At 28.0% G+C, this 27,043-nt stretch overlaps 3 protein-coding genes across 3 annotated transcripts; 2 read left to right on the top strand and 1 right to left on the bottom strand.

Annotated features, from left to right (window-relative positions):
* Positions 1–5,647: 5,647 nt before the first annotated feature.
* OCT59_007893 (uncharacterized protein) lies at positions 5,648–7,320 on the top strand (the record flags this gene model as incomplete). Its single annotated transcript, XM_066142101.1, has 8 exons — positions 5,648–5,695; positions 6,367–6,411; positions 6,475–6,528; positions 6,616–6,670; positions 6,746–6,798; positions 6,869–6,913; positions 7,155–7,205; positions 7,285–7,320. The coding sequence occupies 8 exons, from the start codon at positions 5,648–5,650 to the stop codon at positions 7,318–7,320; spliced, it is 387 nt and encodes a 128-aa protein (XP_065999011.1).
* A 2,049-nt stretch (positions 7,321–9,369) lies between these two features.
* Positions 9,370–9,926, top strand: OCT59_007892 (uncharacterized protein; the record flags this gene model as incomplete). The annotated part of the gene is made up of 3 exons (XM_066142100.1): positions 9,370–9,372; positions 9,474–9,683; positions 9,753–9,926. 3 exons carry the CDS (start codon positions 9,370–9,372, stop codon positions 9,924–9,926), a joined length of 387 nt encoding a protein of 128 aa, XP_065999010.1.
* Positions 9,927–14,577: 4,651 nt separating this feature from the next.
* OCT59_007891 (uncharacterized protein) lies at positions 14,578–15,046 on the bottom strand (the record flags this gene model as incomplete). Its single annotated transcript, XM_025327347.2, has 2 exons — positions 14,578–14,818; positions 14,964–15,046. 2 exons carry the CDS (start codon positions 15,044–15,046, stop codon positions 14,578–14,580), a joined length of 324 nt encoding a protein of 107 aa, XP_025171830.2.
* Between the last annotated feature and the right edge of the window lie 11,997 nt (positions 15,047–27,043).

Here is a 27,043-nt window from a genome sequence, read left to right as displayed (position 1 = left end):
ATAAAAAAATATATATATCAGAATATGTGATTAACTTTAAATAACAATACAGAAAGATTGTTTATTACTTGATAAAGCATTTATTTAATATTTACTATCATAATTTTTGGAATTACGGCTCTGGAAAAAAATTTTTCACGATTATATTGTAATAAAACAATTCTACTATCCGATTGTTGATCATTTTTAGTTCTGGAAAATTATGATAACTGAATATCATAATAATAAGACAATGATAATGAAATTTTACCATTTAGTTGTTGTTTATTGTTTTGTTCAAAATAAAAAATTACTTGATATAACATTTATTTAATTTTATCATCCAATTGTTGAGAAAAAAAAATTTTATGATAACATTATAATAAAACAACAATTTTATTATCTGATTGTTAATCATTTTTAGAATTACTACCCTGAAAAAATTTTCATGATAGCATTACTATAACTAAAGTTGCCTGCCAAAACTCTACAGGCTATTGTCGAAATGTTGAAACTAAAACCTGTAGAAATGCCGAAATGCCGAAATAGTTTCGACATGTCAAAATTGTCGAAACCTAAAAATATTACGTTTCACGTAATAACTCGGCATCCAATGATCGTAGAAAGATGCACCATAGCTCGTTGGAATCGTCTCATAACGACGAGTCGAATGGTGGTTAGATCATCTTTCTACGATCATTGGATGCCGAGATAATAGACGAAACGTCAAATGGCGCAGTATCGCAAAATACAAAATGCCGATTTTTGACGTTTCGCTTAATATCTCGGCATCCAGTGATCGTAGAAAGACGATTTAACCACCATTCGACTCGTCGTTATGAGACGATTCCAGCGAGCTATGGTGCATCTTTCTACGATCATTGGACGCCGAGTTATTACGTGAAACGTAATATTTTTAGGTTTCGACAATTTTGACATGTCAAAATAGTTTTGACAATTTTGACATGCCGAAACTCCCTAATTTCGGCAGGCAACTTTAATTATAATGATAATGTAATGATGACGATAATGAAAATTTACCATTTGATTATTGTTTATTTTTTGGTTCAAAATAAAAAAAAAATGTATCTATATTTAAATAAGTAATACAAACAAATTGTTTATTTACATAATATTAAAATTTGTCATCCGGTTGTTGATCATTTTTGGCTAACAAAAAAATTATTCAGTTTTCACATGATTTGCTAAAAATTTTATCCCATAATTTTTAAGCAAGAAAGATCATTCTATATAAGTGCAATATCACCCTATGGGTAGGTGGGTGGCGAGTCACGTTATTGTTATGACTTGAAATGATTGACATGTCATGATAGGTTAACGTTAACTTAACGTTAACATAAGATTAGTTTTTGAGTGATTTCCATTTTAAGATGCTGATCCCCCATCTTTGGTATTGATTTGCTGATTATATAAATACATTTCAAATCAAGCTTTTCTATTTTAGTACGATCGGCAACCAACAAATCTTTTAGTGTTTTAATAATTAATTCCATTAAATATTTGGTCTGTAAATGAATTTTTGTTTGTGTTTTGTCTTGGCAACTTTATAATATAATTCAATGTATACGAATTCGTCATTCTTGCATGTCTTATTTTTTGTTGAATTTTACGATTTTGAAGAGAACGATAATATTGTGGCACATATGATGATGATTGAGTTTTGGCTACATTTGTGAGACATTGTTCTCGTTTTTTCTGATACAGAGAAGAACTATGAAAACAGTAGAAGAAATTGAGTAATTAAAATAAAAAAAAAAATTAAAATTCCTTTTAAACTAAATCCGGAGCTGTCAGCTGTATGCTTTAAATTTTTGAGACCAAAGGTAGTTTTGTCACACACAGATGAGTGATCTTGATATTGTACGACTAGTCTTCTTGATAAACCTATATGGTGGCACCATATAAACATATCAAGATGCATATTGTTACTGAATTATATCAGCAAATAAAAGTCGACGGTGGGCTAAAATAAGTCGTATAAACACCAGGTTATCCACGGGATTCTTACTCAATACTACTTATCTGGTATTGTTTGTTAAGAATCATCAAGATAAACAACTACAAAATACGATAATGATAACACACGTCAAGTAATAAATGAATATTATATCAAAACACACAGAAACAACAATTAACGATACAATGTATAACGAGTTTTATTAATAAACGTTATGAAGCGATAGGATTAAGGACATATAACAAAGCGATAATAAATGATGAAAGGTGATAGGAAAAAGATTTCTACTATAACTGATAAAAATACAACTTATAGTACTGACCACTTTTATCAACGAGTTGGTGAAAGGTATTTATATCTATTCTCCATCTATTTTTCCAACACCATCTATTATCATATCAAAATCTAATCTACCGATATGTTCTAAACACATAACGGAACATGTTTCATTGTATTATGGCTGGTTACTATAATAGTGATAAAAATAACCCATTATAAGCCCTCCTTTTGATAAGTCACGAATGACAAATTCTATCAGTTGATTATTATTAATCAGATTATCCTTCATTGACTCTTAATATAGATCTTATACATTAATAATCTTTTAATAATACAAATGTAGACAATAAATTAGAGGTTGGAACCGATTAACGTTAATCGATTAATTAATCGGTTAAGGCGGTTAATCGGTTAGAAGTATCAAAAAATCGGTTAATCGACTAAATTAACCGACTAAATTAACCGATTAATTAACCGATTAATTTAGTCGGTTAAAATACTATGCAGATCATTTTCTCAAATTAGATGATTTTTTATCCCGAAATTCAGATAAGAAGTTTTTTTAATATACAGTATTGACAAACTTGTCAAAAAAATAAACCCATTTAAACTTTTTATAAATATATCGATTATAGGCCTATTGAAAATGAATCTCTATCTGGTCATTTATTATATATTTTTTTGTAACATATTTAAATGCTTTTATAAGTATTTATTTTTATTTAAAGTTATTTATGGCGCAGCTAAATGTCATGTGATATATATTATGCAAAATATTGGCGGAATAAAAATATCAACAACATTCCTAAAAACTTGCAATTCAATTCCACTATTATTAATATTGTTAATTTCCCATTTAATTAAACCTTGAATTAAAGTCAGTTCTCATTTCCCATTAAAATTTGATATAACTTTTTGAAATAATACATGTATATTATTCATATAGGGATGCAAAATTTATATATTAACCGATTAATTAATCGGTTAACCTCATCACAAATTAACCGATTAATTAACCGATTAATTAACCGATTATTATTCGGTTATGGTAACTGATTAATCGATTATTAATCGGTTAAGGTTTTTTTGGTCGGTTCCAACCTCTACAATAAATAAATAAAATAATATAATATAAAAATAATATAAACACTAATATGATAAAAATAATTATTCTATCGCTACATATGTAAAAATAATAATAAAAATAATAATAAAATTAATAAAATAAAGAATATTATCTATATGGCTAATTTAATGTACACAACCTACGGTCACAAATCGTTATGTAATGATAGAAATCGACATGAACACAAATTATATAGGATCGTAATATAAACGTTGGATAACGTCGGACATCGGATGCGCATTTTATCGCGTAACAATGTCAAGATCGATATTTTTTCCACAGATGTACCTTATAATGTCGCACACCAAAAATAGAACGTACAGAAAAAAAAAATTTTTTTTTTTTCTTTCTTCATCTCATAAAACTTACCATTTTAAAGTCTTTGGACCGACCTGGTTATGAGTTTGACCGAGATAGTCAACAGATTGAGTGACAGAATAAGTGATTGATGGTTGTTCCATCTTTATTTTTCTTTATAAAGAATTATATTTTTTTACAATCAAGAATATTTTTTTTTTAAATGTTTGCTAACAAAAAATTAAATTTTTGATAACTAGAAAAATTCGTCAAAAGCAGACAAAATATTTAGGTCAACCTACAGAGGGGGGTATTTATTTTTATAATTGAAAGAAAAAAAAAACAGCCCTAAAATAATATATAATATATGCAATATTAATATAATTAATATATTTTACATAAAAAAAAGGAATTACAAATTCCGGCCAAGATAATGATAATGCAGTAGAAGGAATCCTAATGCAAGTCGGAATGATTTAAATGGCGATTACTTTTTAGGCCTTTTAGCAGCATGAATAAAGAGATTCTGTAAGTTTTCTAAAGAGGACAACAGGGAAAGTTTAAATTATACTATATACGATTTGAAAGAATAGTAAAACCTGAAAAAAACAAAGAATAAGGATTAAACAATCTTTATTGTTCATAAAAATGTGATATATTTAATAAATCAAATTATGGAATTAATTAATTCAATAATGGTGCAATATACTGTAATATGAAACATGACACAAAATTTTTCACATACAATAAATCAAAGTCTCTTGATTTTTTTTTCTATATATTTGATTTTAATTATTTTAAAAATTATATATATCACGTTCGAAAAACTCAAACGAATGCATGTTGGCGTTTTTGAGGAGTGATATTTAAATGAAGCTTTTTTTTTTAAAAAAAAAACATGATCGCATATGTCATCAAAGAAATTTAAAAAAGAATTTTAGAAGCTATCATCGGGAAAATTTTTCAGGAGATAAGCATTGATGTTCATCACCTTATCGGTATTTATCACATTTTATCGCAAGAAAAATAACGATGGTTAACAAATTTGTTAATTACCAATAATTATCACCAGGTTAATTGCTAATAATTAACGATATTGATGTTTAACAAAAAAAATTCACATGTTAATTGATGATAATTTATGATATAGATATATAACGAAAAAATTCCATAAGTTAACTATTGATAAATTATGGTTTAAATAATCATCGAAAAAATTCCACAAATTAATTAACGATTTTGGTAATTATCGAAGAAAATAAACATATTAATTCACAATATTAATAATTATCAAAAAAATTTAACACAGTAATTTTGATAAACTACAATATTGATAATTACTAACGTGATAAACACTAATAATTTAATAAGTTATTGATAATTATCCCAGTTATTCCACCTAGATTAATATTAATTAGAAGTTTGCTATTTATCACCACTGGTGCACCGGTGTCACATGATTATAATTAACCAATAGTATTAATAATTTATTTAACTTTATGTAATTTAAAAAATTGCGTATATCTGTATATCTTTAATTTTTGAGAACACCCCAGTCAAATTAATAATAATGGACAAAATGAGTGATAAGGAATAAGAAAGAACAATAAAGAACAAAAAGAGTAATAAGAAACAATAGTATGAAATGGTAATGGAAAAATAATAATAGGAGACGAAATAGCAATGAAAAGAACAGTATGGGATGAAATGATGATGAAAAGCAATATAGAATGAAAGGTAGTAGAAAAAAATGGTAGGAGACGAAATGGTAATTAAGGGAACGGTATAGGTTGAAATGATGATGAAAAAGTGATATAGAGCGAAATGGTGATAGAAATAATGATATAAGACGAAATGGTGGATGAAAGGAATGAAAGATAATGATAAAGTAAGTGATATATAACAAAATTGTGATGAAAAAAAAAATAGGATGAAATAGAGATGAAAGATGAAAGAATAATGTGGAACGAAATGGAGACGGAAAAAGAATGATAGGTGACGAAATAGTGATGGGAAAAACAATAGGAGATGAAATGGTGATTAAAGGACGAAATGATGATGAAAAAGTGGTGTAGAATAAAATGGTGATAGAAATAATGATATAAGACGAAATGGAGATGAAAGAATATATGGAATGAAATGGAGATAGAAAAAGAATGATAGGAGATGAACAGTGATGGAAAAAAATGATGCATAATAATAAGAAAGAAACAAAAAACCATAAAGCCCAAAAAAGAAGTGAACAGCCCAACCAAAAAATAGAAAAAGATAGTTAGTTAAAGAAAATAAATTCCCAATTCCAAAAGACCAAAAAATAACTTACCATTTACTAGGATACTGATGCCAAAGTTTAAAGCCATTAAAAGGTTGAAAAAACTACTTGCAAAAAGTGACGAAGTGGAGTGAATAAAATGTAAAGAAGGGAGAATAGTTAATGTTGTATACAGTCAACTCTCGATATAACGAACCCTACGTTCCGGCAGATCAGGGCTTCGTTATAACCAACTTCGTTAACACTATAGCGAATTATTCGGTATAGTATAACGAATTCTTCGGTATAGGTATATCGGTCATACAGATCATATGACTTGTCGATCTGATTTACCGATAATTAGAAATCAAATTGCGCAGTACAACTGATAATCTTTTTTTTCTTTTTGTAGGTTTCCAAGCAACGGACTTTTGTAGTATAATTTTCTTCTTGTAGGGTTTCCAGACGAAAATTACGACCAGGTTTTTGGTATTGAATGAGGTATGGATCAGGTTTCATTATATTTTTAAAAAAATTTAATTTATTTTTTTTTCGATTTTGTAGAGTTTCCAGATGAAATACACTACCGGACAGTCCAGACTTTTGAAATTGAGCGAAGTATGGACCAGGTTTCATTATATTTATATTTTTTAAAGGTTTTTTTTTAAAAAAATTTAACTAATTTGTTTTTTTTCGATTTTGTAGAGTTTCCGGACGAAATACACTGCCGGACAGTCCGGACTTTTGAGATTGAGCGAGGGTTTCATTATATTTATATTTTTTAATGGTTTTTTTTTTAAAAAATTTAACTAATTTGTTTTTTTCGATTTTGTAGAGTTTCCAGACGAAATACACTACCAGACAGTCCGGACTTTGAAATTGAGTGAGGTATGGAACTTTATTATATTATAATATTTGTTAAAATTTAACTTATTTGTTATTTTTTTTCTTTTTGTAGAGTTTCCAGACGAAAAACATGACCAGACTTTTGAAATGGAACGAGGTATGGGGACTTCATTATATTTTTAATGTTTTTTTTAAAATTTTAACTGATTTATTATTTTCTCTTTTTGTAGAGTACCTGGACGAAAAACTGAAATGAGGTAAAGGGGAACCAAGAGGGAGGGTATTCATCTTTTTTTAAGAACCGTACTAACATTTTCCATTTCTTTTCGTAGGGTTACTGGACGAAAATATAGGTAGTGGAAGTCTTATTTATGATTAATTTTCATTTTTTTTTGTAGGAGACGCTTCCTGGTCTTCCTGGACTTCGAAATGGACATCTGAAAAAAAAAGTAAGGGGGGACTTAATTTTTTTTATTAATTTTGTTTAAGAACATTTACTAACATTCTTTTTTTATTTTTTTATTATAGGGAATGCTTCCTGAAGTGTTCTACTTTTTTTTGTAGATTTCGGCTTTAATTTTTTTTATGTAAAAATGTTTATTATAATTAAACCACAAATTCTTCGTTATACTGAAAAAAAAATTCGGTATAAAAAAAATCCGTTATATCGAGAGGCATTTTTATATAAGCAATTCACACACTTTACTTCGTACTACGTTATACGGTAAATAAATAGTAAACTTCGTTATATCAAGGTTTTTTTTATATTTAAAATCGGTACCACACTGGAAATCCGTTATATCGTGTTATTCGTTATATCGAGGTTCGCTGTAGAGAGGGGTGACTGTATTCTTTTTTTTTCTTTATTAATATTAAGGAATATGTATAACTTACCGAAAGCTAAGTAAAAATAAACTAATAAATCTGATGAGTGATGCAATACAAATAAAACTAATCAAACCATGTGACACTGGTGCTGAGCACCACTGGTGTATTATGACCTTTGTGCAACACAGATTTAGCGCAGTAATTAACAATACATAGTAATTTTATTATTTATATATCATGTCTAATCATTTACATTTTTAATTTAAGGAATTTAAAGAAAATAACATATTTTTTTGTAAGTATGATTAATATGTCAGTTTCGTTAATATTAAGCAGTTCGGTGATATTCTAACCCCCCTATCAAATAAATTAAATTCCAACTCTATATAAAAAGTTAATAATGGAATCTAAAACTTCTTAAGGTTTTTCATCTTGAGGTAAATGACCACAATTTTGTATTACTTTAAATTCAATTTTAGCATCTGAAGGAGCAACTGAAATAATATCATCGAAAATTTCCGTGTGTTTATCAATATGTAAATATTTATCATTAATCAATTTGAATGATCACTAAAATAAATTACTGATCTTTAAATTATACTTTTAGGATGGAGAGTTTGTTAAAAAAAAAATGATTTAATTTATCTAGTGTAAAATACGTAAAAACGTGAAATTAGACTTTATTATACTTTTAAAAAGTATATAAATAAGGTAACTTCTCGTTTAAGCTTTTTTTTTCTTCACGTTTACTTCTTACATATAAAAATAAATAAACGAAATACAATTTTAGATCCAGTACCAATAAAAATACCAACGAAAGAACAGCCATTAGGGAACATGATAATGAAGGACAAGAACAAGAAATTAACGAAGTTTTAATTAAAAATAAATTCAGTAAAAAAACTAAAACGTCAACTAACCAACATGAAGTGGATTAATATGAAGTATTCTCCCAAGAAACTTCTATGTCACTTGAAAGTGATAATTTAATTATTTTTTTGTCATGATTTATTATTAATAAGCTAATTTAACTAAATAAGTTTTTATTTTCTACAAGTTTTATCTAATTATAGATGATGTTCCGGAGCTGGAACAATTAATGAATATTCGGATTACATTGATTTTCTGTCATTTAAATAATTTCAGGTTTTATTCGGATTTTATAAATTTTCCTCACTAAATTCATTATATTCAAAATAACCACATTATTCCCGATAATTCTCAAATTCTAGACAATAAGAACTTTCTTATCACGTTCTTCAGATAGGTTTATTTGATAACTGATAACAGCAACAATAGACAATAAAGGCAAATATGACCAATGTGATCAACATACGCGCAATGATCCTTTTTTGTTAATCAAAAAAAGACTCCCCTACGGCCCTACCCCTTTGAAATGACGTCATTTAGGGCCTTCCCCTTAAATAACCTCAAAAAAATAGATAAATTTCAAAACAAATTCGAGTTTTATATGAGCTACAAAATCGACAAATAATCGCAAACTGAAAATAATAATGATGTCGATTTGACTCCAAAGATCTTCACAGTAAGTAATTTTATTTTTTCAACAATATATTATATTTAAATAACTATTGATAATTTTCGTTATACAATAAAAATAATATGGGTTCAAGTATGCCGAATTTTTTCCAAGTAATTTGTGGTCCAGCTTTGATGATTATAAATCCGAATTAGAAAAGTGGCTCAATTTACATCATTCCAATCATCTAAAGGAAGTAAGTGAATGAAAGTTGGGCTAATTCGTTCATCAGAAACCATCATACCATGGTAATAATCATTAATTGCATAAATATGATTTAATTTAATTGTAAATTTCAAATTTTATTAATTTCTTATATTCATTAATTAGATTCAACATAAATCGCAAGGAATGCTATTATAAATTATATGACGAAGATGAAAATGTGATAGAGAATATTGCGAAACAAGCATTTCCAACCTTATCTCACGTCAATGAATTATTATTTAACGATATTTATGTTTATACAGCATCTGTGTGTGATATTGTATTAAATTCTAACTATCCGGATATAGAATGTGCAAGAAAACCATTGGAAAGACGTTTTCAAAAATTTAAGGTGATTTTTTTGTTAATTAAAATTGAAATTATCAAGTTTTTCAATTATAATTCTAAATTAATATTTTAGGATTCACTCTTAAATAATGAATCTATTGAACTTGATGATTCGATATCAATATTACAAGAAGAAATCCCAGAAATGAAAAAGAAAGTAGTAGTTGAGAAAGATAATGAAGAGGAGCCTCGTTCAGAGGAAGCTTATGAACAAAATTTCAATGAATTATTTGATCATAGTGACTAAGTATTTATAAAGATCATGGACAACTTTAAGCTTCCCTCAAGAAGTAATTTTTCGATATTGAGTATACTTTTATGCTTAGTGATATGTTGTATTATTTGTAATGAATATTTTTTATTTTTATTTTTCTATTAGTTATTTAGTAATTATTTATCGTTAATAAATGTAATAAGTATTTTTTGATGATTATCAATTAAATATTTTCGATATATATCACTTTGGTTAAATAATCGGTTAGGTCAAATAATGATATTTATCACTTAATCGTATTTTGATAATTATCGATTGGGTTAAAGTTAGATAATGATATTTATCACTGTTTAACAATATCGAAATTACTCGACGAGTGCGATTTTTATTGATATATATCACGTGAGTTTTTCATCGGCATATACTCCCTTAAAAAATTTCCTGATGTCATATTAAAATTTTATTCGTTACAATTAAAAGATTACCATTGCACAGATCTTTGCTCGGAATGCTCGGTAATAAACTGAACCGGACCACCTAACAAACTAATATTACGCAAGACCTGTCTTTTTATGGCATAAGAGAAGTTGATCCCCACTGTAAATTTATAAAATTTTACAAAAAATTTAATCGTTATATTTTTGAAAAAAATTTTAATAGAAATTTTAGTTATTATTATTATTATCAAAATAATATACTTAATTTTTTTTAATATAATATATTATCATTATATGTCAGAAAGTTATTACATACATAACTAAGTTAAAAAATATTTCTATTATTAAACTAAATTTAGTTATAAATTATTAGAAATAGCAAATATTTTAAAAAAAATTGATAATCTGATCGACAATGTTTCATAGCAAAGTGTAACTTCACTAATCCCATAAAGGCAATTGTAATCAAAATTTGGCGGTGACACTGTACATTGATCAATTTACATATATATTTTTCATTGCATATCACTATCAGGATTTGTTAAGATAAATTAAAAAAAAAATCAATAAATCTCAAAATAGGTGTATTTTCATTCTTTGAATGCATTCTGTGAAACAATTTTAGGAGTTAATAAGAAGATGAAAAAAGAATGCGCAATTCACATGTTTCACATAAATAATCAAGAAAAAAATCATTATAATCAAGTCAAATTCGGTTAATCATTTCTAGCGATAAACTATTGATTTTTTTTTGAAAGGTAAGGTAATAAAAAAGTGGTAGGATTTTCTATGGTAAGTTTGTGATTTTCAACGCTATGTTATAAATTGGGCAAAATATCAGGATTTATATAGAGTATATGCAGTATAAAAATTTAGTTGAGTTACAGCCGGCATAGAGCAATACCGTACCGCACTGCACGGTATTATACAAAATACTTAATACCTGATTTAAAAATTACATAATACCCGTGGGCCGTGGGTACTTTGTGAGATACCGGGTATTAATATAAGGGGGGGTACATAATAGTTTTAACCAGAATTAAGCTAAAGTTACCAGAATTAAGGGAGGTACTAATTGAGAGTAAAAATTTTATATCTAGTAAATACCCGGGACTTACAAACGTGGGGTACTAACTTTGGGGGATACTATAGGCAGTGTGATACGGTAGTACGAGTATACATATGAACTGTACCGTACGGTTTACCTTGTTAATATTTTAGAAAGTTAATATTTTTAAAACATTAATTAATAATTGCTTTTTTGCTCTTTTGCATTAACCTTCGTCCTTTTTTTTCCTTTAGAAATGTGCTTTTCCGAACAAGTATACTGGTGAAGTGATAGTTTTTTTCTTTAATTTTGTTTCGCCTTAGTCTTATTATTACTAATCTTATCATTGTATTCCTTTTTTTAGTTCTTAAATTTTTCTTGTTTAGTGGTCAAAGGTAAATTCTGTTTTCATTTTTTTACTCTGTTTTAATTTTCTTATTTCTTTTTTTTTGTTTTTGTTTCTTATATTTTGTTTCTAATTTTCTTTCTTCTTTCCTTTTGTCATTTATCTTTATGGATTCTTGATCTTTTCTTGATCTTTCCTTGATTTTATGGTTTTTTCCTGGATTCGTACTTAATCTTTATTGATTATGGGTTCGTCCTTGATCTTTATTCCCCTTTCTTTATTTTCATTCCTTCTTCATCCTCTTTCATATTATTCATTATCATTATCTTTTATTTTGTTCATCATCATCTTCCTTTCTTTATTCTCATTCTTTCTTTCATTTTCTTTTAATCCGTTTATTATTTTTTTTTATTCCCTTTGATTCTTTTTATCCTTTTCTTCATTCCTTTTTATTCTTTTATCTTTCTTTGTTCCCTTTTTATTCCTTTACTTATCCATTTGTTCTCCTCCTATGTCTCTAACTTTATCTTCACTCGTTCCTTTCTTCTTTTCTATTTCCCTTACCTTTATTTCTTTTTATTCCCTTTGCTTTTTTTTCATTATTTATTTGTTGTTATTGTCTCCTTTATTATTGGTGCATTTTTCCATTGTGATTCATTTTCATTGTTATCGTTAGGTTACCTTCTTTGCGTCTTTTACTGCTAGTACTGTTAATAATAAATAATTATAAAATTTTTTGATTTCGGATTTGTTAATTATCCAATAAATCGTAATAAGATTTTCAACGACACTATAAATTTGTAGTGTTTTAGTTTAAGTATATTTATGAAATTTTTTAAGCTAAAAAGTTAGTCTAAGAATTAAGCTGTCTGAGAATTAAGCTGTACTGTACGAAATTTTTTTTTTTTTGCTTTTCGTACAGTTACGGTACAACACTTATATATATGTATGCACATATAAGCACTTTAACTTCAAATCCCAAATTTTACTAATCTGGTATGTATAAGTTTGGGTAAATGTATGTAGAAAAGTAGGTACAAAACCTGAAAGTTTTTGGGTAAAATTTTTCCAAATCTCGTCATTTTCTTTCTCCCGTATTTTATATGACCAAGGTCCTACTATCAAATTTCAACATTAACCAACTCGGAGTTACATTTGATTTACAGCTGATTAAATTTTGTGCCGAGAGCCGAGAACTTGGACTGGCTTTCAAATTGAAAATAAATAGCAAACATGTGATTTGGACAAATAACACAATAACACGTGACTGAATTTTTTCAATAAATGCTATTGTCACGGGATAATTTTTTTTGATTTTTTTATCTATTTTTATCTTTTATTTTTTATTTGATTATTTTAGTATAGTTATTTTTAGTTATTTTTAGATATTTAGTGATTAGATAACAAACGGAAGCTTAGCGATAGAAAGGTGGCTGAATATAGGTGGCTGTATAGACAAATGTGCCCAGATCGCCACAATTGGCCGGGAATAATGGCCGAATGGCGATTCTGTTCGAAGAGACAGAATTGTACCAAAATTTTAACATTATAAAAAGGACCGTTATTGGAAGTTCAGTTAGGATAGTTCTAAGTTTAGTTCAGTTAGAATTCAGTATAAGCTTAGTTTTATTATCATCTGATAATATACGGATATTACAGAGCACCGAGGGAGGCAGTAATATCGTATCTTGTTTAATTGTTAATAAACCGCCGATCTATTTCCGTATTATTCATATACATTTTTTTTTACACTGTTTATTATTGTTTATTATCGTTTATTATCGTTCACTATCATTATCATTTATTACCATTTGTTGATTTTTGTTATATATTAATTATCTTTATACACACACCACCCGATCTACCCTTATTAACATATCACATCACTTATTATCTTCTATAATCGTTCATTATCGTTTACCCGCACGCACTTGTATCCTCTTATCATATATCGCTATATTACCCTGCCCTTTATTAACCGATCCTTATATTTCTTTTTGTTACTACCTACCGAACGACGGAAACCGGTGGTAACACTAATTAATCTACTGTTACAGTAGATTAATTCCATTATTATATAATGATGCAATCTAAGATAATCTAATATAAAAATAATTTATGTTTATTTCTTTGATTCTTTTTTTTTTTTTTTTATTTTATACTTGTTTACTAGAACAATTTTATATATTTTTACGAATAAAGATAGAACACTATAAAAAATTCAACTTGAAATTTGAAGTTAATTAATAATGGCATTGTCAACATTATCACATTATTTCAAATGCGTAACATAATGATATATCATATATTTTAAGATTTTGTCAACCAGAACTGCATTTTAAATTTGTTAGTATTATAAAAATTATCGAATTGTCACATTTTGCGCTAGAGATCATAACAAGGAAATTTTAGAATATTAATCTGCTTGGATACATCTGATACTATGGTTAACCTCGTAACATATGTATTCAATTTTCTTTTTTTAAGAATGAAATGATTTGATATTTTTACATAGCAAAATGTACTCACAAAATTATGAAAATTACGAAGTTATTATTTTTTTTTTTTTGGTCTATTAAGAAAGACGTATAAATATTTCGAATCTAAACATTACATCAAAGCTAAAAAAAAATCAGTGTATTAATGAAACTAACTATATAATAATTAAGCTAAAACTACAACCCACGCTATAACCACCATCAAGATCGCTTTCTATAAAATGACTTACTTTAACTTATGAAAAAAAGATACCGTATTTATATAAAGAAAAATAATATAAAAATCAAAATTTTTCTTTGCCACCAAGTGATTTTTTTACTGCGCCATGGTTTACGCTAACAACACCATCACTTATTAGAAATTAATTCCGTTAAATATTTGGTTTGCAAATGGATTGTTGCTGGTGTTTTGTATAGGAAACTGTGTAAAATAATTCAATATATACGACGTATTCATCGTTCTTGATTGTCTTATTTTTCGTTGAATTCTGCGATTTTGAAGAGAACGATTATATCGTGGCACATATGATGATGATTGAGTTTTAGCTACATTTGTGAGACATTGTTCTCGTTGTCTCTGATATTGAGAAGAACTGCTAAAACAGTAGTAGAAGAAAATGAATAAAATTAAAAAGAGAAATAATTTCAAATGCCAAAAGAGGGTTGTCGCACTGTACCTTCCGCTTACAAATATTTCTAGTGAAAAATTTTTTCTTTCTTTATATATTCCTTAAAACTTACCATTTTAAAGTCTTTGGATCGTGAGTTTGAGCGAGATAGTCAACAGATTGAGTGGCAAAACAAGTGACTGACGGTTGTTCCATTATTTTCTCTTTATGAAAAATTATTTTGTACGTAAAGTATTTACAAATTTTTTTGGTTTTGTTCCCCCCGAAATATTAACAAATTAAAAAATTCATTTATTGATTTTCTATTCGATTGAATCAAAATAATTTAGAATAGAGAAGTGTACAAAAAAAAATTGAAAAAATTTTTTTTCGTTATTAAAAAAAATATCTAGGTTAACCTCCAAAAGGAGGGTTATTATATAAATTTTTTTTGTCCGATCCTTCATGTTTTTATAATTGAAAGAAAAAAAAAACCAGCTCTGAATTGTAAATATGATAACATAAAATAATATAATTCTTACATCAAAAAAAAACAATGCCAAATATAACCTTAATCGGAAATCATTATCACTGCCTTTTAGGCAGATCTCGTTTAATGGTCTATTAAGAATTACGCAAATTATAAAAAGAGAACAATAGGATCATCTACATACTATATATGTATATAATTTGAAAGAATAGGATCAAAAAATCTATACTTTGCGTAAATTATGGGATTAATTAATTTCAATAGTGCTTTCTTATATGCTTGTTTTTAGATCAAAATAATGATTTATTAATTATTTTAAAAAAATATATTACGTTCGGAAACCCAAACGAGTGCATGATGTTTGCGTTTTTCAAGGAGTGGACACTTGTCATATTTTATTTCACTTTATTTTTTTTTTAAAAAAAAAAGAATTTTAGAAGCTAAATTTTTTAAACTATCCGTCACGATCACATCAGATCTACATTGCCTGGCTGGTCACTATAATTTTAAAACCTAAAGTTGATCCTACTATAAAATTTTATTAATCGTTATATAATATATTGTTAAACTAAAGAACAAATTATGTACTTAAAATTTGGTTATAATTAAAAGTTAGAAATAAAGAGTTAAAACTTAAATTTTTTTTTTAAAAAAAAAATAGGAACGGAAATAATCTGCAAATGATTGAAAAGCCAGTCAAATGTGCATATTCCACATATTCCACATATTTCACTGATTTTATTTTTTTATTAAATTCTTTATTTTTCAAATTAACCCTCAAATATAACGATCAATTTTTTGCAGTTGTGTAACTTTACTTATTCCTTAAAGACACGCTTAAAAAAAAGTTTTTACAGGGGTACATTTGACACAAATTGTACTAATTTGTAGGTAACCTGTAACTTATTACCGGGCATTGTACATATATCAATTTATATATAACTGTAACTTTCAATGAATCTCAAAATAGTTATATTTTTTTTCGCTAGTAGAAACTAATAAATTTATATATTTTTATTCTTTTTATTATTTTTGGAAAGAATGAAAGTCATCAACATTTCATTTTAGGGTTGATAAGAAAGATATGAAAAAAAGATGCGCAAATCATATGTTTTAAATGTCGGCATAAAATAATGTGTAGAGAATTAAATTTTTTATGAGTACGTACGGCACGGATCGTTTCACTACTTTTATGCATACTCACTGTCACGGGATATTTTTTTTTATTATTTTATTTATTTTTATTTTTTTATTCTATTTTTATCTTTTAGTTATTTTTAGTTATTTTTAGATATATTACCTGTAGTTGTTTTTAGTTGTTTATAGATTAGATAAAAAAAGAGCGATGTAAAGTGGCTGAATATAAGTGGCTGAATATAAATGGCTGTATAGACAAACGTGCCCAGATCGCCACAATTAGCCGGGAGACGATATTGGCCGGGAGACAATTATGTCCGAAGGACAGATTCGTCCTAAAAATTTAACGTTATATAAAGGGCCGATGTTGGAAGATAAAGTTCTAGTTCAGTTTAGAATTCGTATAGTTTTATTGTTATAAGATAGATATCCGGATATTACAGAGCGCCGGTTGAGGCAGTAATATTGTACTTTTTTTATTAACGAATTATTTATACACGTTTTATCACATTTTATCACATTGTTTCATATCGTTTATTATCATTGTTTTTTTTTATTATCACTTGCTAATTATTCGATATACATCGTTGATTATTCGTATATATTTTATTAACTATTATTATAGTTATCGTTTATTAACCTTTATTATATATCATTAATTATCTATATCATTATTTACCTTACCACTTGTTACATATCGTCATATTACTTTATCATCCATTAACCGATCCTTATATTTATTTCTGTTACTACCTATCAAACGTCATAAATCAGTGGTAACAATACTAAAAATACATTGAATTTACCCAAGCCAGATTAGTAACAATTTGGTTTTGAACAATACTAACATAACCAACCACAAATGCGTTCTATTTCAAACTCTTAGTTCAAAAAATTCTTTATTTAGTATTTGGAAATAATTTAGTAAGGATTTTTTTAATAAAGTCTATTGGGAATTTTGAAATCTATTTAATTTGAGCCCATTATGAGATTATTTTTTTTATAAGTATTTATCGCCGTTTTCAAAATGGTGTACGTAGATTATTTGTAATTGTATATTCAAATACCGGTTTTCATCCGTTTTTTGTCCATATTTTGTCCGGTTTTCGTCCGGGTTTCAGTTTTCTTTTTTTTTTATTCAAATTTAACTACGCACATCATTTTGAAAACGGCGATAAATGATTATGAAAAAATTTAACGTCTTAATTTGAAAATCGTACTATATGCTCTGCAACTCAATTAAATTTTAACTTTTTTATACCGTATATACTTTATATAAATCCTGATACATAACCACTTTAAACATCACAAAAATTTACCTATAAAAGATCCTACCACTTTTTTTCCTCATTTTACCCTACACTTATTCAATAAAATCCGATTATTACCTACCACATTTCAAAAAATTTACTCCATTTCGGATATAAAATGATTTGATATTTCTAATAACAATACTTTCATTAAACCGTATAATAAATATATCGATAATTATATAAACCGACAATTCAGCAGTATTAACGCACTTTTTAGATAAAAAATTTTTTTTTTCATCCAAAAGTTATCAAACGCATTTTTTTTTAATAAACTAGGAAACGGGAAATCGAAAGTCTTATTGCTGTACATCGTCACGTGCTGGGCAGACAGAGAAGTATATAGTCCTCACTTCGGACTAAAATTCCGATTTTTTTTTTAATCCAAAACAATTTTTTCGATTTTTTTAGGTAAATTGTAAACGCTTTCTTAGATAAATCTCAAAAGCGCTTTTAGTTAAATTACAGTAAAAAGCACTTTCTTAGATAATTAAATTAAAAAGTACTATTAGTTAAATCAAAGACGCTCTTCTAGATAAATTAAACTGAACGCCTTTTTAGAACTATTAGACAAATCAGCAATGCTCTTTAGATAAATTAAAAATGCTTTTTAGATATTGGTCATTTCTTTGATGACAAAAGATGATAGATGACAACATGCATTCGTTGGAGATTTACATAATTAATAAATTATTATTTTAATCTAGTTAAAACCAAGTATATAGAAAAAAATCAGAGAAATTTTAAATTTTTTTTTTTGATTCCTAATTTACCAATATGAACTACAAATTTAGATAAATTTTTTTTCTATCTCTCAAGAAAACACAATTAATATTTATTTATTTTTATTAAAGAAACTCAAAAGCTATTATATCATGAAATCTAAAAATTCGTTGAACTATCCGTTACGATCAAAAGATTTTTATTCAACCACGTATTTTGTCGCACATCAAATGCCTGGTCGATAATTAATAAGCGACCGGTCAGTTATTATTTGCGTATTTTTAATCGGTATTTTTAATTGTAAAGGCTTTATTCGTGCAAATTTGGCAGATGATCTATATACTTTATACGCGCGATAAGGTAACTACGATATTTTAACTCATCGAATAATACTTAACGTGAATAAAAAACAGTATTAAAAAAGATATCATTGAAAAATACAATAGAAATATTTTTTGCATTTTATAATAATACAGAGCTAGAGCTCTTTATTAATTGGCCACTACTACGTGGTCAATTTTCATCCAATCATTCAGTCCTTTGACTTATATAGCTAGCACAACAACATAAATAAATAACTTCATTGTTATGTTATTTTTAATTCACATTATAAGCTTTATTTAAACTTTTCTTATAAAATTTTCATTTCAAAACACCATATGAGAAAACTAGTAAACAAAAATTAGATTGTTCTTCCTCATCAGAAATAATAGATGAGTAAATTTAAAATATTAGCATTTCAAGCCCTCTCTCTGAAATCAATGCGAATATTTTAAATCAGGCTAAAAAGTTGTGTTTTAATAATTTAAGAGTATTCAGTAAATAATATGATATTTTAACAATTTTTTTTTTTTAAACAGTTGCGATTTTCTAAATATGAATCAACAAACTGCACATGATAATGAAAAAGATATGGTCAATAAAAATGAGGAATAAATATCAAATATTGAAACTATTGAAACAGTAGAAACGGCATTTCTGAATACTCAAGTAATTAATTCAAAAAGGCCAAAACAAGAATAAAATCAAAAAGTTCCCTATAAAAAATTTATCCGTTATTTCTGTAAAACCCCGTAAAATGAGCCTTTCGTGATATAAGTTTATTAATTTCGGAAATATGAGTCTTTTACGGTGTAATGCCGTAGTATACCTAGTAAATTTATTAATTGTGAGGCGCAGTATTACATTTAGTCTTAGTGTATAAAATTTTAACTTATTTTTATTTTTATTTTAATCGGACCGAAAAGTCGTTAAACTATTAGTCATGAGAATCAAGTATAATTGGACCGAGAAGTCTTTAAACTAATAATCGCATGGATTAAAGTAATTGGTCCGTGATGACCTTAAACTATTAGTCACGAGATTTAAGGATAAATGAGGATCCGAAAGATACTAAATTGAATGAAATCAAGTGATCTGAGGTGTCAAGTGATTAATTTGTTGATCACTACGTTAATATTATAAATCATAATTCAGGAGTTTATGATGATCAAATGGATACAAAATTAAGATAATGGAAATACTTTAAAACAATGGAAATACTTTAATAATTTAAATCCATGAATCGAAATTATGAATTTAGTTACACAAAAACAAACATAAAAGGGCGCGAAGATCACCTTTTGGAAAGGACAGAGAAAGAGAAAGTTGAACAAATTTTGTTATGAATTATTTATTTTATTATTTGATGTTATTAAACCAAGCGTATTATTATGGCGCGCCGATGTGGACAGATTGGTATTTTTTTAATACCAACTCCCGCTATTTAAATAATACCAGCTCATGTATTTTAATATTACTGCAAGTGGCAGATTTTTGTCTAAAATGGCAATTTCTTTTTGCATTATTAGACAGATTCATATTTATTTATTACGAACTTTCTCTAATTAAATATTACCAACTCTTGTAATTTTAAAATTGGCAGATCTTTTTTTCTTCAATAGACAAATTTATATTTTTTATTATCCCCTTTTTTTATTAGCAGATCTTTTTTCTTTACCAGACAGATTTATATTTTTTTATTATTAGCTCTGACGATCATTTTTATTCATTAGCAGATCTGCTAAATCTCACCGCAGGTGATTTCACCGGTCAAATTATAATTCCAGCCAAATTCAATTGTGTAACCTAATAAAAAAGTTTTTGATTTTTTTTAGTTACAATGTATAAATATTGCACTAATAGATCCGGAAAGATACCCATTTATAAGTAAATATGCAGTTAAATTTTGTGTAGCCTCACTGAATAAATCACTTTACTTAAGAAATCTATTTCGTAATGGTCAAAAGTGGTCTATTTGACCTTAAAAGTGGCAAACGTGACCATCAGCTACCTTAATTGATGGTCAAAAGTGGTCTATTTGACCCTAGAAAGTGGTCATATAGCACATAGGAATTTTTCGAAAATTTTCTGTTTGGTTATACTAATAATTGGTAGTTCAAGGGGAGGGCATATTTGACCACTTTTGACCATCAATTAAGGCAGCCGATGGTCACGTTTGACCACTTTTAACCATCAATTAAGGTAGCTGATGGTTACATTTGACCACCAAATAGACTACTTTTGACCATCAATTAAGGCAACTGATGGTCATTTGACCACTTTTAACCATCAATAAGGTCAAGTTTGACCACTTTTAAGGTCAAATAGACCACTTTTGACCATTACGAAATAGATTTCTTAAGTAAAGTGATTTATGCAGTGAGGCTACACAAAATTTAACTGCATATTTGATTATAAACGGGCATCTTCCGAACTCATTGGTGCAATTTTTATACCACATTGTTACTAAAAAAGTCAAAACTTTTTATTAGTAGGTTACACAATTAACTCCAGCTGGAATTATAATTTGGCCGGAATAAAATCACCTGCGGTAAGGATCACCTGCGGTGAGATTTAGCGAATAAAAATGATCGTCAGAGCTAATAATAAAAAAATACAAATCTGTCTATTAAAGAAAAAAGATCTTCTAATGAAAAAAAGAGGCAATAAAAAAATATGAATCTGTCTATTAAAGAAAAAAGATCTACTAATTTTAAAATTACAAGAGTTGGTAATATTTAATTAGAGAAATTTGGTATTAAACAAATACAAATCTGTCTAATAATATAAAAAGGAATTGCCATTTTAGGCAAAATCAGTAATTTTAAAATACAAGAGCTAGTATTATTTTAAATAGCAGGAGTTGGTATTAATAAAATACCAATCTGTCCACATCGGCGCGCCATATATTATTGTATTTATTTATATTATTAATAAAGAGTCATTTTGTTAATACCTGAGGTGGCAAACATAATTCTCTATGGGCTCAGGTGTTACAAGTGGTGCATGCTCCGAGAAAGGAAAGTGATCATCCTCACATGATCACTACAGGTTATAAGTACAGGATCTCTGAGAAAAGAAAATGATCACCCCCACGTGATCATTAGAAGTTACAAATAAAGGATCGACGAAGTTAAGGAATTATAAAATTAAAAGTTCTAAGTCTTGGTTAAAAAAGAATTTAAGGTGTATTAATGATAAATTTTAATAAAATAAAGTCAAATATTTTAAAGGATACGTAAAAATAATGGTTACCAATGTAAAAAGTATTAATTTGGGTAAGTATGACCATAAATGTATGAAGAAATAATGTTAAAAATTAAATTTTTGATCTAACTTGACCACCGGCTGATAAGTCAATGAAAAATTATTATTATAATAATTTTCATACATATGAACCAAATATGTATGGTAGTAATTGATTATCAAGGGAAATGCGAGGCTAATCAAGTTAGAAGGGGTTTTAATAGAATATTGTAAATAAGTCCCATGAATTAAGGATTAAAAATAATTTTCATAAATAATTGAGGTTAAGTTAAGGATAAAAAGTGTACCCAAAAGCCGACACTATAAATACGATGGTGGGGTAATTCTGTGTGAACTCAATTGAGGTTTTCTGTGTGATCAATTGAGAATAGTTCTGTGTGAGCTTTTTCTGTGTGAACTCAATTGAGGTATTCTGTGTGATCAATTGAGAATAGTTCTGTGTGAACTTCCAAAAACAATTCTGTGTGAGGGTACCCAAGAAAAATCATGATTAAAAATTTTATTAAAAATAATATTTGCTGGACAAATATGAGAAGATTACAGGAAAGAGATAAATCAAATATGGAAACACATCCAAATCTTAGGATGAAAAATTTTATGGAATATAAATTTATTTGTACAAACCTGTAAACTACCATACTCAGTAATGAACAAATGAGGTAAAGGCAAGCCCAGTATAGGTCAAATAAAATATAAAAGAAGGATAAAAAGTAAAAGATGTGAAAATTTTCAGAGAATTTTATTAAAAATGGAATGGTACCATGTTTGGAACGCTGAATATATAAACCATAAACAAGAACATGACCTAGGAGTGATAGAACCAGAGGAATGTTTAGCATGTGAAACATGTAACCCAATAGAAAGAGAAGTATCAGCGGCATTCAAGAAATTTTGGGATGCTTTGTTTAAATTCGAGGATACAATACTAATGTACAATAATGTAACACATAAAGAATTATTGAATTTATTAAGTATGGACAATAGAGAAAGGGAGGATACAATACATAAAGGAAAATGTAGGAATATAGTAGATAGAATAATTGAATCAATAAGGTACAGACAACAACCAAAAATGAAAGAAAAAGGTTTAAGGATAATAATTGTAGTAATTGTAAGGGATTGTATTGAAGGAAACTTGGAAAATGAAGTATTTGATCGATTAATTGGATGTCCAGAAATAATGGAACATGGATATATTTTGGAAGATTGGGATGTTGAAAACAGATTTCAAAAATTTTGGGAATGGTACGGTTCAATATTAGAATTTGGGGTGGAAGTAATCCATGCGACACCAGAAACGATAGTAATATTCAGGAAATTATTATACATAGAAGAAGCCATAACTAAAAATATAAGAGAAGTAATTGATTTAACGAATACAATTGTTTATAGAAACTCATTAGGAGAGGAAGAATCAAAACAACAAGAATGGGAAAGATTGATACAGAAAGTGTTACAAAGATTTATTGACACCAAACAATTTACAAGGGAACCTGAGGACCCAGAAAGTGATAGTCCTGAAAGTTATGAATTAGAGGACAGTGATGGTAGTATACATTATGAAATAAAAATAGAGGATGATGTCGAATGGACAGTGGAATCATTAAAAAGAAAAATTGAAGAAATGGGTGGAAGGTTCACCGACAAGGATATACAAAGAATGTGGGACCTAAGGATAAGGGTAGAATTGATATTAACAGAGGACTTTTTAGGTACATTTTTCGAATTAATGGGACTAAGTGATGAAAAATTAAAAGATGAAATAAATGAATGGTTAACAAAAGAAACATTAATATGTGGAAATTGTAGGAATAGAAAGTTACCTGATATGATAGCAGACATTGGACAATGTAAAAATTGTGAACAAAAAGAATTATTAAAATTAAAGGATGACTTAGAAAAATTAGGATACGAATTAAATGTGTCAGAAATAGAGAGAATAAGAAAATTCAGGATAAGCAATAGCATGATATTAACAACAGAATTTATAGAAAAATATTGCCAGGAAATGGATACGAATGACAAAGAACTAAAGATAAAATTATATGAATGGATAAATGAAAATACCACATCTTGTAATGAATGTGGAATAAGATGGATGAACAATAAATTTGACGAAGGAAAAACCAAGTGTAGGGATTGTGAGAATGACGAAAATGAAATTGATATCAGGGTCAAAAGATTAAAACAAATATGTGATGATAATAAAATAGAAATAACTAATGGAGAGTTATTGAGGTTAATCAGTATGGGATATACTGATGAGGAAATAATGGATCAAGAATTTATTGAAATATTCCAAGGAAATAAAAATGAATTGGAGAAAAATTTAAGGCGGATATTAAATAAATTTCTAAAACAGCAAGCTGGAATTGAGGATAGTGAAAGTAGTGGAAATGAATCTGATAATGAAAAATCGGATGGATCTGAAAAAGAATCAGATGGATCTGGAAAAGATGGAGAAATTTTAAATCCAAATGATACCGATAGCAATGAAAATTTTGAAGAACCTTATGAAGAAAACATTATAAATAGACCTGGTTTTGACTCAAGTGAAAGTTCAGAATCAAATTCTGAGGATAAAAGTGAAATATCTGATTATAATATAGAAAATTTATTTGAAACACCTTTAACACCACCGATACCACCAATCCCACCAATAGTACCAATAATTATGGGAGCAACAAGAGCTGAAGTAAGGGAAGATTTTAGAGCGGCTTTACTAGCAGCAACAGGACATGATATAGGAGGTAATTGGGCTGGATTAGTCGCAGCCAACCCATTAGCAAATGCAATTGAGGATGCAGGAAATGTAGCTGGAGGAATAATTAGTATGCCACAATTTTATGGAAAGGAAGAAGAAGATGTAAACGATTGGGTAAGACAATTTGAAACAGCATTTACTGCTATAGGAAAAGCAGCAGGAGTAAATGGAGCTAGACAAGCAGCAATGGCAGCTACCTGTTTGAAAGGTGCAGCAGCACAATGGTATAATGAAAAGAAGGAAGCAAACAATGGTCATTTGGTAAATTGGCAAGATAACGATAATGATAATGATTTAAAACATAGGATTAAACAAAGATTTACCAGGGAAGATGTTAGAAAAAGGAAAATGTTAGAATTAAGGAAAATAACACAAGGAGTAAATGAAAATGTTGAGGCATATACGATAAGGTTTAGACAAATATTAAGGATAGCTACCAGAGGCCATGCATTAGATGATGAATTACAAGTGGATAATTATATCGAAGGATTAACACCAACATTGGGATATCAAGTCAGAAGACAAAACCCAGCAAATTTAAATGATGCAGTGAATACAGCAAGAAGAGAGGAGGAAGCTACTAATGAATTAATAAGAAAGACACGTGGTATATCAGTTAGTACCCAAAGAAAAGGAATCGATATACAAGATGACAAGCCAAAGAATATATTTGAAAAACCATTGGAGAAAAATTATGAGGATGACCTTGCCGACATGTTTAAAAAATTAGAGGTAAAATTAGTAAATCAACTTGGAGGGCAAAAGAGACCACCAAACAATAATAATAGACAAGGACCACCACCTCGAGCATGTTATAATTGTAAACAACCAGGACATTATGCAAATGAATGTAGGGTAAATAATGGTCAAAGAAACTATGGAAGACCAAATAATCAAAATTATAATAGAAGATCAAATAACTATAATGGAAGACCAAATAACTATAACAGACCACCAAACCACCAAAACAATAATCGAGGATTCAATGTAGTGGAATATGATAATTATAATGACCAATATGACCAATATGATTATGATAGTCAGGATTATCAGGATAATTATGATCAAGGATATAGTTATGACGACCCGTATTATCAAGATAATGATGTAACATTTAACCATGTTGATCAGGATTTTTATATTGGTGAAAGACAAACAAGGAGTAATATAAAAAATAGGTCAAGTGATCGAGATATAGATATGGAAATTGATCGAGAACAAACACGCAGAAGAAATGATAAATATGCAAGCCAAGAGGAAAGGGCAGCAGCATTACCAAAAAGAGGATTCACTGATGAAAGTCTGAGGAAAGCACAAGAAGCAAGGAGAAATAATAATACATGTGGAAATTGTGGACGAAGAGGTCACTATGCAAAACAATGTAAAAATGAACGTGTTGAAGGTATTCATAGGACAAGCGCATTTCAAAGAAATATACCAAAATATAACGTATTAGAAGATATGAAAAGTACCAGAGCAAATGCAACTTTTTCACAAATTATAGATATGAGCCCAGAACAAAGAAAAATATATTATGAAGGAATGAGAAGGTATCCACAAACAGATTGACTACAAGAATCAATGAACAACATTGAAGTAGAACACTTAACTGCATTAAGGGGTAAATTAATAATAAACCAAGAATTAAAGGACGTAATGTTTGATACAGGAGCAGCAGTAAATGTAATAACTAGTCAGATAATGGATGAAATGGACCTAAAAATTGAGGAACCAAGTACAGTAAGATGTGTGATGATAAATGAGGATAAATTAGCATCTAGGGGTACCACGACAATATACATACAATTTGGGGATAAGGAAATACCCATTAAGGTTGAAGTAATTGATTCAGGGAAAAATGAAATTGTGTTAGGAAATGGAGTATTAGATATGTTCAAAGCAAATATAGATTACACAGATAAAACAATAATAATTAGAATGAATGATGAAACTATGGATATACCAGTAAAATACACACAAAGGACCATTAAAGGGTTTGAAGAAACATTTGATGAAGAGGAAATACTAGAAGAATTATACCAGGATGAATTGTATAACATATATGAAGATGACCATGAAGGTCAGGAAGACGAAAATTTTAAAGTATAAGTCTTGGTCAGAATGATACTGAAGAGACGATAAAGAAGCACAAAAGTGACCATGAAAAATTTACTGAAAAATTTAAAGTAGGGGACATAACC

Source organism: Rhizophagus irregularis, chromosome 16 (assembly GCF_026210795.1).
Source record: "Rhizophagus irregularis chromosome 16, complete sequence".
In the NCBI taxonomy this organism is placed as follows: domain Eukaryota; kingdom Fungi; phylum Glomeromycota; class Glomeromycetes; order Glomerales; family Glomeraceae; genus Rhizophagus; species Rhizophagus irregularis.
This window is presented reverse-complemented; position numbering and strand designations above follow the sequence as displayed.